Raw genomic sequence first — 15,695 nt, forward strand, 5'->3', positions numbered from 1 at the left:
CTTTTTTTTTTTTGCTGCCCCCCCCCCCATCTGTAAATTATAAGATTTCTAAAAGTTATGACGACTGGTTTTGGCAAACTTCACTCTGCTCGGAAAGGCCACAGCACAAACCTCACGTCAGAATGCATTAATGTGATTCAGCGCAGATCAGATAAAGTCTTGCAAAATTAAATTTCAAGCGCCGAAAGTCCCTGCATATATCTCAGGGAAGCCTACACGCCGTGTCATGTGTTGAAAACAGCAACAGGTGCTGTTTAGCGTAGTGAAGACACGATGGCCAAAAACACCTCACTCGCTATAACCGTGTCCTTCTGTAGTTCACGTCTGTCAAAAGGTAGTAAAGTTAAGAAACCTTCCCGTCAGTTTCACTCCATAACCCCCACTAAACAACGCCTGTGTGTATAAAAAGATCTGTACGTGGGGCTGTAACACACGGTTCTGTGCAGCGTGTGAGGCCTCACTATTTCACAATATGACCACTGTGTGAACCCCAGTGAAATTTCCTTGTATGAACACACCATCATGCATAGGCGCAGTAGGCTCAACAGCGGTGGGACCATGCATTAGTGAAATAATGACATTAGCCGGGGTGCAGTATTTTGGCAGAGGGGGTGAGATTCCTGCTGGGGCTCCACAGCTGTTCTCTAGCATGGCCTGGATGACAGCTCCATAAAAAGCCCGGGGGCCTGCTCTGTGCAGGCAATGTGCTCATCCCTCAGCAGTCTAGACCTCAACTGAGCAACAGGACACGTCCATGGCAGAGCAGCGTAAGACCCTGGCTCTCAGCGACCAGGTAGTATCTATGGCATGTCGGACAGACGCATAGGCAAATAATACCGTTGAATCATTAAGTATAAGGGCACATAATACAGGCCATCTAGAACTCAATTCTGGTGATGTAGCATGTCCATGTGTGTGGCGTTTCTTCGCTTGGCCTTTATTTTCAATAAATTTGACAGGACCTTGTGTTTTGTCTTTGAAGCAATTGTAAAGGTGGCGTGTAACTCCACTATCACAGATGAATGAGCAGTTTTCAACATCAGTCTTGGCTCCGTTTACTTATACACATGCTGCAAGGCTCCTTATCACCTTACGCCCCACGTTCCCCGCTCACGCCGCCTTACTGAACACGACTGCCGACAAGCTACAGCAGCTTTTGGTTGTTAAATAGCGAGGGAAGGTACTGCCATTTCATCTTGGTGCATTCATCATAATGTACTACGTAGTGTAACACGCTCAAGTCTTTCCTTATGCAATAATATCAGATGCAACACTGTCAACTCTCTGCACTCAAGCTTTTCCTTAATTTTCAAAAAAAAAAATTCTGCAAGTGGACTGCCCATTGGCATTTAAAAAGAGAAAGTAGCAGAGGGAGAGAGTATGAAGAATGCCTAAGCCAATATAGCAAGCAGACTGCTAAATAAGTTTGCAGCACTTGACAAGGGGTTTTTGGACAGCAGTTCGGTGGACTCTCATTCTTGGTATGCTGCAATACAAATACCCCAGTATGCTGAAGTACTTCCATCATACTGAGGTAGTGACATCATACTCCTCTAAATCAATTTTATAAAGAAAACAACAAAATCATTTCTTTTAATTTGATATATGGTTTATTGAATAATCAACAAATCCTGAAAATCAAGAGTATAACAGCCTTGCTATACAGCCTGAACTGTGTGTGAAAAATGCTGTGGCACGAATACGTGTAAATTCCTTCCCCCCTTACTATAATACAGACTGGCATGGTTATAACATCTCACATGGCAATCGGAAGCTTAAACTGGGTCTAACAGCAGGCACATTTCAAGTAGTTCTTCATCTGACTCTATAATTTGTTCCGACAGCTAGCGAGTGTAGAATTTGGTGGTCAGTTGTACTTGGTTAAGAACACAAAATATATTGAAATGAGAATTTCCCAAGTTTCTTTTCAAGAGAGGAATATTTTAAGATTATATCGTAACTTCTTTGGCTATGGAGATTTTGGGGAACAGTCTGCCTAGCCCTACCTTTGTGTGTATGTTTGCATATGTACATATATGTGTGTAAATAAATCAAGGCAACAATCAAGGTACAATCCATTTTGCAGGTGAAATGCTAGGAGTTCCCAGGACTCAGCAAAAAATAATTCAATACAATATCTGCTTTCTTATGCATATTAGGATAAGTAGCAACTGCATGTGTCCGAGGTCATCCGAGTGAGCCTCTAATGTAAACAAGATAACTGAAACAAACCATACACTGCTCGAGGCAATTAACATGGTTCAACGTGTAATACTCGTATATTTCCATTACTCGGGAACCTCCTCATGGGCGTCACTGGGGCTCTCTGTTTGTATTTCGGTTTGGGGAGCTGTTGTTGATTGGGGTCTCCTATTGGGTGGTCCAGGCCTTTTGCCCCCCCTCTGGTTCTTCGCCAGCTCAACCTGCAGACTGTGGCCATTCACAGAGAAGCCCTGCAGGGCCTCGAGGGCCTGGTCGGCAGCCTGAGAGTCGCTGTAGTCCAGGAAGGCCCGGTGCCGAGCTCCCTGCCATGTGAGCCTCAGTGGCCCTGCCTCCTTCTCTCGGAGGGCTGTCTTCAGCTCACTAACACGCAGCCCAGCGGGGATGCCTCCAAGATAGACTGTGGTTACACAGAGGGGGAGTTTGCGTTGGGACATTGCCTCACTTCTCCCTTCCTCGAGTGCCCTTTCTTTCCTCTCCCTTCGACTTTCACTAGCTGTCCCCTTTCCCATCTGACTGCTTCCCCCCCTACCATCGCTGTTGCCCTCAACAATTCCGTTTCCATCTCTCTCTCCTCTGCTTTCTTTCCTCGCTCTGGCGGGACGCGGTCGAAGTTTCTGTTCCAACTCCTCTCCGCTCTCTTCTCTAGGATCCCGTTGTGATTCTCCTTCAGCAGCAAGCTGTGTCTTTTGTCTCGGCCCCCGTCTGGTCCGTCTTTTGGGCTCACCATCTGCCTGGAGACTAGGTTCTTTTCCGCGGGCCTTCACGGATCCTGAAGTGGGTGCGGTCCCCAGGGTCACATCCTTGCCTGCCTGCTCCTCCAGGGCCCGCAGCTTCTTCAGGATGGGGATCTTTTCCAGCATGTCTGTTTCCAGCTGAAGACACAAAGCTGGACAGGCTCAGTGAGGTTGAGGGAAGGGTCATAGACAGCACACAAATAGCACTGCTCTAAACCACGCTGCCTAACTGTGGTTGAGTTAGAAAGGTTAATATTTTTTTGCAACTAGCTCTGCATTAAATATGCTGAACACAAAGTGGAGGGCAACCTGACTGTATTATGTGATATTAACAATGGTACAAGACCGGCTATAAGAGTCTATCCACCAGACCAGCTGCAGAAAAATAAAGGAGGATCTGTGCTCAGGCACACTAGTAATCTCGGTGATTAAATAATCTCTCTGAGGGCAGGATATTTCACTTCCCTTTCACTTCCATTGTGAAAAATAAAGAATGCTGCCTTGATTTCTCAGGTCTTAAGTGTGTCTGGGAGGGCTTTGAAGGTGGCCACCGCTGTAAAGGATATACGGGGCTATTGTTTTTACCTTGGCCCGTCTGACCTGTCTTTCCACTGCGTCTGGAGAGCCAGGCAGACCGGGCAGAGGTGCCTTTGATGATCAGACATGCCCTTCCTGCCTGTGAGGTCACTGGGTCCTGTTTACTGACACGCAAGTCTTAGGGGACCGAGAGGTTATGCAGAAACCTGCTAGATGTTAAGAATAAAATCCCCGACATGTCTAAAAAAAGAAAAATCATCTGGTGGCAGAATCTTAACAACTGGCAAACAAGCTGCCAGTCAGTTTCTGTGAATCAGAAACAGATTTACGTCCAGACTCGGACTCCAATAAAAATAGGAGACTGAAGATGCTTAAGTCAAAGATAAAGGAAAGAAAGAAAAAAAAATCAGGCAGAAAGCTATACAGCCACAGTCTGCCAGCTAGTTGTTCATCCACCGTGGTTGTCATCCTCGGCTTACGTGGCCACACCAAGCAAACTCATGAGAAATGGCATTTAAATTTACTTTGGAAGTATTCCCACTACTTTAATGTCAACAAGCACTGATGACGACTACATTAAGAGTGGTTATTCATCACAAACAGAAAAACTAAGCAGAGACAACAGTGATCCCGCTTATCAGAAACAAGAGGTGATGCAGTTCAGAAGCTATTTTAGGAGCACTATGAAGAATTACTTCTCGAAAAGAGTAATACATTTTAAAATTACTGCTAAAATGAATCAAGTGTAAGAATAACAGCCATCCATCCATCCATTATCCAAGCCTTCTCTCCCAACCAGGGTCGTGGGGATGCTGGAGCGCTATACAAATAAAGTTTATTATTATTATTATCCTAGCAGTCATTGGGCGGCAGACAGGAAGACACCCTGGACAGGCTGCCAGCCCATCACAGAACAATATTCTACTTAAAATCGAGAAAAATCTACCGTTTAATATTTACTAGTTACAGCTTACTAGTAAATATTAAGTTACAGCTTAATATTTACATCGTCCACTCTCCTTTATCCTTCTATTATTGGCCTTTTAATATATGTGATGTACATATGGTTGCCAGGCATGGTGGCGCAGTGGTTAGCGTGGTCGCCTCACAGCAAGAAGGTCCTGGGTTCGAGCCCCGGGGTAGTCAAACCTTAGGGGTCGTCCTGGGTTGTCCTGTATGGAGTTTGCATGTTCTCCCTCTGTGTCTGCGTGGGTTTCCTGTGGGGGCTCCGGTTTCCTCCCACAGTCCAAAGACATGTAGGTCAGGTGAATCAGCTGTACTAAATTCTCCCTAAGTATATCATTCTCATTCACTCGTGTGTGTGTGTGTGTGTGTGTGTGCTTGTTTGTCGGCCCTGTGTGATAGTCTGGCGGCCTGTCCAGGGTGTCTCCCTGCCTGCCGCCCAATAACTGCTGGGATAGGCTCCAGCATCCCTGCGACCTTAACAGCAGGATAAGCGGTTCGGAAAATGGATGGATGGATATGGTTGCCATGTTTTTACTTATTTTACTTCTTTATTTTGTATGGTACATCATAATGTCTTTTAATGCAATCAATTTATCAACTTCAATTAGGATTCAATAAACTTTTTTGACCCCCCCCCCCACACACACACACTTTTTTCCTCCACAACTGTATTTGGCCAATTACCACACTCTTCCAAGCTGTTCCGGTCGCTGCTCCACCCCCTCTGCTGTTCCGGGGAGGGCTGCAGACTACCACACGCCTTCTCCGACACTCGTGGAGCCACCTGCCGCTTCTTTTCACCTGACAGTGAGGAGTTTCGCCAGGGGGACGTAGTGTGTGGGAGGATCACGCTATTCCCTCCAGTCCCCCTCCCCCCCAAACAGGCGCCCCGACCGACCAGAGGAGGCGCTAGTGCAGCAACCAGGACACATACCCACATTTGGTTTCTCACCCGCAGACACGGCCAATTGTGTCTGTAGGGACACCCGACCAAGCCGGAGGTGACACGGGGATTCGTGATCTCCATGTTGGTAGGCAACGGAATAGACCGCTACGCTACCCGGACGCTCAGGCTTCAATAAACTTGAAGCCCAAGTAAAATCCTGACCTTTTCCAACCTCACTAAGAACCTGAACGTTATGATGCAGACTTGTAATAACTGTACACAAAAAATGGTCTCCCTTTACCTTGGCCCAGATGATGCCCTGTGGTTTGGGCTGTTGGCACTCCGTCTTAATGACCCTCGTGGGGGTGAGAATGTAGTCCACCGTCAGGTCATGGCTCTCTATCAGCTCCTCTGGGATGTCCACAATCTGTTAGTACAAGTTCAACAATACACAGAAATAAAGGACAAAATAAAGTTGTGGGCAGTGAACACCTTGTAACAATCGATATTTTAGCTGTTTCTACTTAATTTGTTGTGTAATACAGTAAATTTAAGTAGGGAAAGCTTAATTTTAACTTTATGTGTAAGGGGATTAGGGAGAAAAAAATGAACAAAGTGCATAAAATAGAAGCAATTTGCATTTACTAAGCCAAATGTAAGTAGCTTGCCTAACTAAAACAACATCAAAACATCCAAAATAATAATAATAATAATAATAATAAAAGATGTATTAGCTTTGCAAAATTAAACTAGCAAAATCAAAGCTACCCTGGGGAATAGCTGAAGGTCAGACTAATATACCTGGAAGAAAACCACATCTATAGGTGACATCTAATACCACCACTGGTCCAGGTAAGAGTTGAAGCAGACTAGCTGGACTAAGCTGAGTGGTGCTAAAACGATAAACACGCTGTCACACTGTAAGGAGACTAGACACTCACCGTATGCTCACTGCCCTGTGAAACAACATGGATTTAATCCAGACTCTACAGCAAATGACTGGACCAACCTGGCAATCATGGACAACAGTAACCACCACAGTGGACTCGTTCACAGCCCCCATTGAGGCCATCATGCCGTACTCCATGTCGGCAAAGCCTTCCCCTTTTCCTATCCGATAGCCTGTATGGGAAAGAGGTACCACGGTGGTTAAGACAGCGGAGACGGGACATGGGTAGATTTTCACAATACAGGCGATTATGAGGTGACATCTCTCTGTCAACGCCCATCCCCTCTCTTTACCCCATCACATGTATATGTCAAGTCAAGCCAATTTTATTTGTAAAGCCCAATATCACAAATTACAAATTGGCCTGAAAGAGGCTGTGATGATGTCTGTTTGGAAAATTGGCTCCATTAAGCATAGTCTGATAGGGATACAACCTGGGGGTGTGTGTGTGTGTGTGTGTGTGTGGGGGGGGGCTTCATATTCACTGTGAACCCCCCCCCCCTTTACTCCCAAATTGTACTTGGCCAATTATCCCACTCTTCCGAGCCATCCCGGTCGCTGCTCCACCCCCTCTGCCGATCCAGGGAGGGCTGCAGACTACCACATGCCTCCTCCAATATATGTGGAGTTGCCAGCCACTTCTTTTCACCTGACAATGAGGAGTTTCACCAGGGGGACGTAGCGCATGGGAGGGCCACGCTATTCCCCCCTGTACCCCCCCCCCTGAACAGGCGCCCAACCAACCAGAGGAGGCACTAGTGCAGCGACCAGGACACATACCCACATCCGGCTTCCCACCCACAGACACAGCCAATTGTGTCTGTAGGGACGCCCGACCAGGCCAGAGGTAACACGGGGATTCGATCCGGTGATCCCTGTGTTGGTAGGCAACGGAATAGACCCGCTACACCACCTGGATGCCCGTGAACTCCGTTTCAAGAATGGAACAGAGGATTTTTTTATTTGAAAGAAGAAGAAAAAACAGATAAATAAATAGAGGGAATGCTGAAAGGGTGGCAAGAATTACAAAAGCTCAAATCAACCAATTTAGTCAGGAAGTGGAAATAAATTTAGAAGTGTAATAATGGCATTTTGCGAAATGTAGGGCAGTGTTAACTCCAGCTGAGAGGTGAGAACACCAGATAATCTGAGGAATGATGTGTATTATGAAGCGTTTCTTTACTAGCCAACTCTCTGCTATGTTTCAAAAATGTAGCACAAAGTTGATGCTCACATTTTGCACCTTTCACTAATAAAGTCTTCTGAGAATTTATTCATCTCTGATTATGTCTCAACACCCACTTCTTATACAAACAGAATAACATGTTAGACAACAAACTACAGGCCACTGAAAAGACCTACATTTAGCCTTGAAATGCGAGACCTTTTTAAGGGGCAAGTTTAAACATTTTGAAATCGCCTAACATTTCTGTTACAAATATCGGCCAGCATTTTTTTCACTGAAGAGACAGTCCTATTCTCATGTCTTACTTTTCCTCTTCCCCATGGCTCCGGTCACCCTCCCCAGTGTTTATACAAAAAAAAAACTTATCTATCCTGTTAGAGAACATTATAGAACAATGCTGTTTCTAATCTTCACATGAATGGATGAGTAATGGTCACAACTCTGGATAACAACAGGGTATGAGGTTTTGCTGAGTTTGCGTTAGGCTTAACACATGCTTCCATATCCTATGTCAGTCTAAATTTGTATTTATTAGAACCTGGTTGGCAGATGAAGTGTTGGCAGTGGTGCTACCTACTGGCTCTCACCTTTCTCAGACACTGCCACAGAGCCAACCACCACCAGGTCCACCTTGATCTTGGCATCCAGGCCAACAGGCACACTGAACTCCTTCACACCCTGGCAAGAGAGAGACAGAGAAAGATGGAGAAGAATGAAGAAAGAAACAGAATATAATAAAAGGGGTGGGAAGGCAAAAAAGTAAACAATGGAGGTAAGCACTTACAAGTCACAAGCATAACTGCTGATTATAAACATCTGATAATGCTATGTCTGATATTCCAGCTGAGAAAAGTCTTCATCTTGTTGCAAGGCAGTAAAATTGAGGACATATTAAACTGTGGTTACTTAATAAAATAGTTAAGTATAACCTGAGAGGTGGCGCACACACGCAGTTGTTCTTTGTTGGCCCCTGGAGGAGGTGTAATCTTGTTGAAGAGACCAGTCCGAAGACGAGGGGTGGGGACCAACAGAGTCTTGCTTGCCTGAGGACAGAATACCAGAAATTAGCTGCAAGACAATCACAATTTATTCTTACGGTTGCAGAAAAGCTTAGGTTAGGTAATGAAAAAAACAAAAAACAAACAAATTGTGTAAAGTCTAATTCACCATGTACAAAGATTTTAAGTCTCTCAAACAATGTTGTATTAAAATAAAACATGGTTCTTGGCCCTGCCTACCAGTGGCTTTATTCTCTATGTGAAGCTACCTGTAACACTGCCAGCCGGGCACCCTCCAGAGGCTTATCAGGATCCACCTTCACCTCAGCTGTCTGGGTAAACACCGGGAGCTCAGAGGCTCTGGCACAGGCCGAAAAGGCACCCTGGGTGGAGAGTAGAGTATGTTGGGTAAGGAGACTTTTCAGCAGCAACTTACATCGAGAGTGACGTAGCGCGCCTGCTGTTGGGGTCTGTCTGGGTTTACTTTGATGGTCTGGCTGGACTTGAATGCCTGCAGCACTGGAAGCCTGTCACATGCTTGAGGTGCACCCTGGTCAGTATTATAGACAATTACAAGCACAGAGAATGAGCAATTGTTGAATGCCCGCCTGTGCTGTGGGTCTTGAAAAAAATAAAAAAAGATACTCAATTGGCAAATTTGAGGGATCTAGCTCAGACAAAGAGACCAGCCATCCATTATCCAAACCACTTATCCTACACAGGGGTCATGGGGATACTGGAGTCTATCCCAGCAGTCATTGGGTGGTAGGCGGGGAGACACCCTGGACAGGCCACCAGTCCATTACAGGGCACACACACACACACACACACACACACACACACACACACACACACACACACACACACACACACACACACACCTAGGGACAATTTAGTACAACCGATTCACCTGACCTGCATGTCTTTGGACTGTGGGAGGAAACCCACACAGACATGGGGAGAACATGCAAACTCCACACAGAGGACGACCCGGGATGACCCCCAAGGTTGGACTACCCCGGGGCTCGAACCCAGGACCTTCTTGCTGTGAGGTGACCGTGCTAACCACTGTGCCACCAAAAAACAGACTAACGGTTCCTAATTCTACTCGGTGGGATCTAAAGAGATGGGGCTGGGTGATCGTGGGCTGTGCTGTGGACAAAGTGGTTCAGGGTGGGCAATCTTATCCAGGAAGGGCCAGTGTGTGGGAAAGTTTTTGTTCCAACCAAGGAGTTACACACCTGATCCCACCAATCAAGCAACAGAGTCTTTGCAGAGGAACTTGGATTAGGAGACACAGGTGTGTAACTGCTTGATTGGAACAAAGACCTTAACCCCCACTGGCTCTTTCTGGATAAGATTGCTCACACCTGGGTTAGACTGTTGCAGCGTCTTACATGAGCATTTCCATTAGAATCACCCATTTCTTCCCTCATTATGTATCGAGCAAGAGGAAATCACGTGAGCACACCTATTCTTTCTCGGCACCCCTTCACGTTACATTTACCGTTTCCCATATTCAGTTCTCCATTATTGGCCACTGAACATTTGGCTGCCAGAGCAGCTGGGACGTTCCTGTGCTGCTCAAGGGCACCGTCAGTGTTAACTCATCAGTCTCATTCACTCATTTAGATGTGGTCAGATCACACTTTTACAATTATTCTGAGGCTATTGGAACATGGCGAGAAAAAAACAGCAAAGTAACCGGTTATTTTCTTGCCCGGTGCGGGATTCGATACGGAGTATACTGCACCACAAGGCGACGTCACTAACCGCTCGGCTAAAGGGTAAGTCCCGTTAGCTAGGGGCTAACGTGTCTTATTAGTAGTTTACAGCAATATCTTGCCTGTACTTGTCACTATAATATCTGCAGGCCCAATTACCGTTGCCATCTATTGCCATTTGCGTCAATGCCAAATGGCCCTTGTTAGATGCAGTGCCAACCACCGATGGTGTTGCTCGTGTGCACAAGACAAAAATGCAAAAACGTTACCTTGAAATTGGGGATTCTGTTGTGAACAGGCCTCGGAAAGTTGGCGAGATTCTTTTCTTCGACGAAGTCCCAAACTTTCTGACGAACGTCCCATTTTGTCGCCCCTGTACACAAGACAGGACACGCTGCTTAACGCCATTTAACGAGGGGGGGGGGCGCGTCAACGCTGACTTTATCTCAACGGCTCTGACGCGCAACGGTGTCCACAAGCAAAGGGACGTAAAGGTCGAAAATACATACCGGAATGTATCTTTATCAACGGCTCCATCGTCTTGTCGATGGTTGAGAGAGCCTCTTTCTCCGGCGACACCCGGAGCCGATATCAACAAGACAAGAGCTCAAGTGAGTGAGAGACGCTGGCGCACATGGGAGTCGCTTGACATCATAGCAACAGCTGCGTGTCAGCCCGTTGCTTTGGTAACGCTACGGCGGCTCAGGAGGGCCAATCTTCCCCCAAAGTCAAACGCGTTCGCTTATTTAAAAAAACCGGTCGGTAACGCGCGTTTACGCGTTAAAAACAACAGTTGAACACGCGTCACGGCTTAATTTAGGATTGCACTAGTCGTCATCATACTCAAAGAGGTTTAGGAGACGAGTACCGGAGGCAAGACAAGCGGCCGATTTTTTTTTTGTTTTTTTTTTGAAACTACGACCGGTTGCTAGGAAGTTTTAACGAGCGACTCGATCATTCGGGCTGCGCCGTGGCGCGCGCAAATCGGTTGCCAGGCGAATTTCACGGCAGCCAGCCAATCAAAAATCGTTCACACATGTGAGAGTCGGAAGCGAACGTCTCCTGCGCGGTGTGAATTAAGGGGGGCGCGCACACACACACACACTGACCACGAATACGTTACCTGTTTTCAAATAAGACTTCCCCGTCTGCTAAACTCCAGTGACTACGTCTTAGTTGGTATGCGCAATAACTTAATAGCCTAGTTAAGTTCAGAGTAATAACAACTAATTAGACCCGCAGGCAGGTATTAACGAGGTCCAAGCCCCCCCCCCCCCGTGCAAGTCGCACCTGAGTCCACGCAGTTCGGACCTGCAGGGCCTCATGCAGGCTGCAGCTGAGAGCAGCACAGAGGAGGGGGGGGGCTTGGAAGGTGTTGAGCTGCGGCGCAAGTGTCGTATATCATGTGTATTGGTACAAGGATAGGGCGGAAGTGTCCCACAGGATATGTATTGTAACGTGCATGGATAAGGAGACACGCTGGCCGCCGGCTGGCGAGTCTACCCCTTTAGTCTAGCGGTTAGCGATGCCTCCTGCGGTGCGGGCGATACGGGTTCGCTTCCCGGCCGCGGCAGTTCCTGTGGTTGCGTTGTCCCCCGAATTCGCTACAGTGTGAGTCTCAGCAATAAGACCAATAGGTCTCATGACTGGTCAGGCGTTTAAAAGTGAAGTTGCCATTGTATTTATATATATTTTTATAATTGTTGTAATCTAGCAAAAATGTATAAATGGCAAATAAAGTATTGGAAATCTAAAATCAAACATTTAATGTAGATAGGCAAGTTAACGTTATTCATACCGAACAAAAATGATTTGACCTAAAAAGTTAGTTGTTAATTTTACAGAACTAATGTTTAGTGATTGTGCCGCATTCGTGGGTTTTGTTTGTTACAAAAGGTAAATGGGATCAATGGAATAAAAATAATGTGTTTTGGTAAATGAGTAAGCAGTTGATGTAATTTCCATTACATCTAGCCTGGGCTTGCACAATAGTGCATAAAGTGCAAGGCTTAACTTGAGACAAAGCAGTGGTGTCATTTAAAAGAATGTTCTCGGCTGGCCAAGCGTAAATAGCCTGAAGTCGAGTGACATCTTTGGAAAATCTTATTATTAAAGATTTATAGCCACTGCCGTATATTAAAAGAAAGAAAGAAGATATTGGCCTTTATGTACAGAACATGGAAAAATCTATTGACGCCCCATTAACAAGATAAAACATTTCTCTGAAAGTCTGTTTACATAACATTCACGGTCTAGATGTGCACACAACAGGCGGCACGGTGGTCCAGTGGTTACCACTGTTGCCTCACAGCAAGAAGCTCCTGGGTTCGAACCCCAGGCCATCCCATCCCAGGTCCTTTCTGTGTGGAATTTGCATATTCCCCCCGTGTCTGTGTGGGTTTCCTCCGGGTGCTCTGGTTTCCTCCCTCCATCAAAAAGACATGCATGTTGGGGTTAATACTCATGTCTGGGCCCCTGAGCAAGGCAATGGAAAGAAGAAGTGGGGTTGGTTCCCGGTTGCTCTACGACTGCTGCCCACTGCTCCTAGCTACAGAGGATGAATTTCCCCATAGGGAGATTTATAAAGTACAACTTATCTTATAACAGCCTTAAAACATGATCGCAGGATATTGGATGATGACAACATTTGTATCACAGAAACATAGTTGCAACACAACGGACCGCAAAATAATATTGCAATGCCAGGATAGGCATTTCATTATGAAGTCAGGTCTCGAGCAAACAGCAGCATGGCAATTTTCTCTGGTTTACAGAAAGAACGTGGTGGTGGTGTTGGCTTCTGTCACAAAAACCACATCATTTGTATCATTATAGATTTGCCACGTAGTGACTTGGAAGCCATAATGTTTAATGTTCAGCCTATGAACCACAATTTCATAGTGCAGTATAGACCGACATCATATGAAATTGGCCTATTAAAAAAAAAAACCCTGACTACTGTAGTTTGTCAGTTTAATCAGCTTTCAGGAGGCAATATAATAAATGGGTGATTTTAATGACAACATACTTGGTTGGAAGTCAATAGAAAACTTCATGCAATAACAAGGTTACAGTCAAATGGTAACCACACCAACAACAGAGAATAGGAGAGTAACTGATCACATTTATGATTAAGATGTACTTTATTAATCCCCGTGGGGTAATTCATCCTCTGAATTTAACCCACCCTGGCCGTGTAGCTAGGAGCATTGGGCGGCCAGCAGGGACCAACTCCACTTCGTCTTTCCATTGCCTTGGTCAGGGTCACAGACAGGAGTATTAACCCTAACATGCATGTCTTTTTGATGGTGGGGGAAACCGGAGCACCCGGAGGAAATCCACAAAGACACGGCAGGGCATGCAAACTCCACACAAAAAGTACCTGGGATGGCCTGGGGTTTGAACCCAGGACCTTTTTGCTGTGAGGCAACAGTGCTAACAACTGGGCCACCGTCCTGCCTGTTTTAACTAAAAGACAATGATCCTAAAATTGTTAATGTACAAATAATGTCCACATACTACAGCTAGCATGAATGTATTTCTATGGATTTGTTACTTGATAACGACCCAGATAGCAAAATTGCGGTGGCCCGGACCCGCCCCACACCCGACACTTTCATCCGGCCCACATACCACGTGGAATGATGGCACTTGGGTGGTCTGCTCCTGTTTGCCAGATCTGGGCCAGAACCAAGCCATAGCAATGCTGCATGTACCACATATTTGCCAAAGGTGGCCCATATTTGTTTTGTGATATTTGGGTCATATTTACCATTTACCACACAGGCCACTTCATGGTCACATCCAGATTACATGTTGCCGAGAGCACCACGTCTTTGCCAAAAAAGGCCCACATTTGATTTGCATATTTGGGCCATGTTTGCTATTATACACGTGGGCCACTTCAGGCTCACATCCATTTTGTCGGGGTCAGAAGAAGGCCCTCAGTGCTGCATCATTGCCTGAAGTGGCCCACATCCAGATGCTATGTGGGTAGGACCTGCAACATTCATCACAAAAGTTGGTTTTGCCTATTTCGCAATTTTGTGAAAAAACGTCACTCAGTGGCAGATTGGTGCCAAATTTTGCACGGAGCCTCAGTAGTGCCTTCAAAACTACTGAACCGAGTTTCACGTTAATAGGACTGATTGTTGCTGAGACATACAACATTTCCTGTTTTCACTGCAACGTAGAGGAAGTCGCACCTTTATAACTTTTGCATTTTTTGGGGGTTAGTTTATGCTGACTGGACTTACAACCTAAGACAGGTTTGAAAAAGTAGGTTTTGCATCTCTCACAAGTTTGCGAAAGGCGCCCCTTAGTGGCCGATTGGCGCCAAATTTTGCACAGCGCCTCAGTGGGGCCTTCGAAACTACTGAGTCGAGTTTTGTAATAATAGGACGAATTGTTGCCGAAATACGCAACACTTGTCGTTTGGATGAAAACCTAGAGGAAGTTGCCCCTTTATAACATGGAGGTCCATTTAGTCAAGGTGCAAAGTTTCGTGCAGATCGGACTTACAGCCTAGGAGGGGTTCAAAAAAGAATGTCTCACAAAAAAATTACAGGCAGTGGCTTATATGTTGAGATTCAGCTTAACGGACTCTACGCATAACTTTTGTCCACTGACTTCCGGTTTCTACCGCAGCGGTCATACCAGTTTCCTGTTTGTTGGCGCGTGTGCTATTGACTGGCATATTTTTCGCGACGCCTGCAAGATTTACCGTGGATAAATGTCAGCGACATGCGCAGAGTTGTCGACAAACTTTCACCTGCACCTACCAGCAAAGGGGTGAAAAGTGTCAAGCTGTACATACCAAGTTAGGTCTGTCCGTCCGTCCAGACCATCCTCATAATTGTGGACGTAACTTGATATGTACAGCTTGACACTTTTCCCCCGTTTGCTGGTAGGCGCAGGTGAAAGTGTGTCGACAACTCTGCGCATGTCGTTGACATTTATCCATGGTAAGTCTTGCAGGCATCGCGAAAAATATGCCATTGTTCAATAGCACACGCCAACAAACAGGAAACTGGTATGACCGCTGCAGTAGAAACCGGAAGTCAGTGGACAACAGTTGTGCGTAGAGTCCATTTTAATCTTGCAGGCATCGCGAAAAATATGCCAGTCAATAGCACACGCGCCAACAAACAGGAAACTGGTATGACCGCTGCAGTAGAAACCGGAAGTCAGTGGCCTACAGTTATTCACAAAGCCGATTCAGGGAACACGCGCACACAAACTAAAACATAGTGAGTGGCCGATTATCGCCAAATGTTGCACAGAGCCTCAGTGAGACAAGGGAAACTACTGAGCCGAGTTTCGTGTTAGCGCCGATCGTTGCCGAGATATGCAACACTTCCCGTTTTGACTGCAACCTAGAGGAAGTTGTTCCTTTATAAATTGCGCATTTTTTTTTTTGGATTATCAAAATCCATTTAACAACTTTTGATCATGGGGGTCCATAGACTCGAGGTGCAACGATTCGTGCAGAT

General features: G+C 45.9%; 1 protein-coding gene across 1 annotated transcript; it reads right to left on the minus strand.

Moving 5' to 3' along the window:
- Window positions 1-1,137: 1,137 nt before the first annotated feature.
- Window positions 1,138-10,833, minus strand: mthfsd (methenyltetrahydrofolate synthetase domain containing). The gene is made up of 8 exons (XM_056278943.1): window positions 10,713-10,833; window positions 10,473-10,576; window positions 8,749-8,862; window positions 8,411-8,524; window positions 8,069-8,159; window positions 6,356-6,468; window positions 5,648-5,773; window positions 1,138-3,095 (listed from the first exon to the last, which is right to left on the minus strand). Exons 1-8 carry the CDS (start codon window positions 10,738-10,740, stop codon window positions 2,289-2,291), a joined length of 1,497 nt encoding a protein of 498 aa, XP_056134918.1. The 5' UTR covers window positions 10,741-10,833; the 3' UTR covers window positions 1,138-2,288.
- Between the last annotated feature and the right edge of the window lie 4,862 nt (window positions 10,834-15,695).

The sequence above is a fragment of the Lampris incognitus genome, chromosome 4 (genome assembly GCF_029633865.1).
Source record: "Lampris incognitus isolate fLamInc1 chromosome 4, fLamInc1.hap2, whole genome shotgun sequence".
NCBI classification, from domain to species: Eukaryota; Metazoa; Chordata; class Actinopteri; order Lampriformes; family Lampridae; genus Lampris; species Lampris incognitus.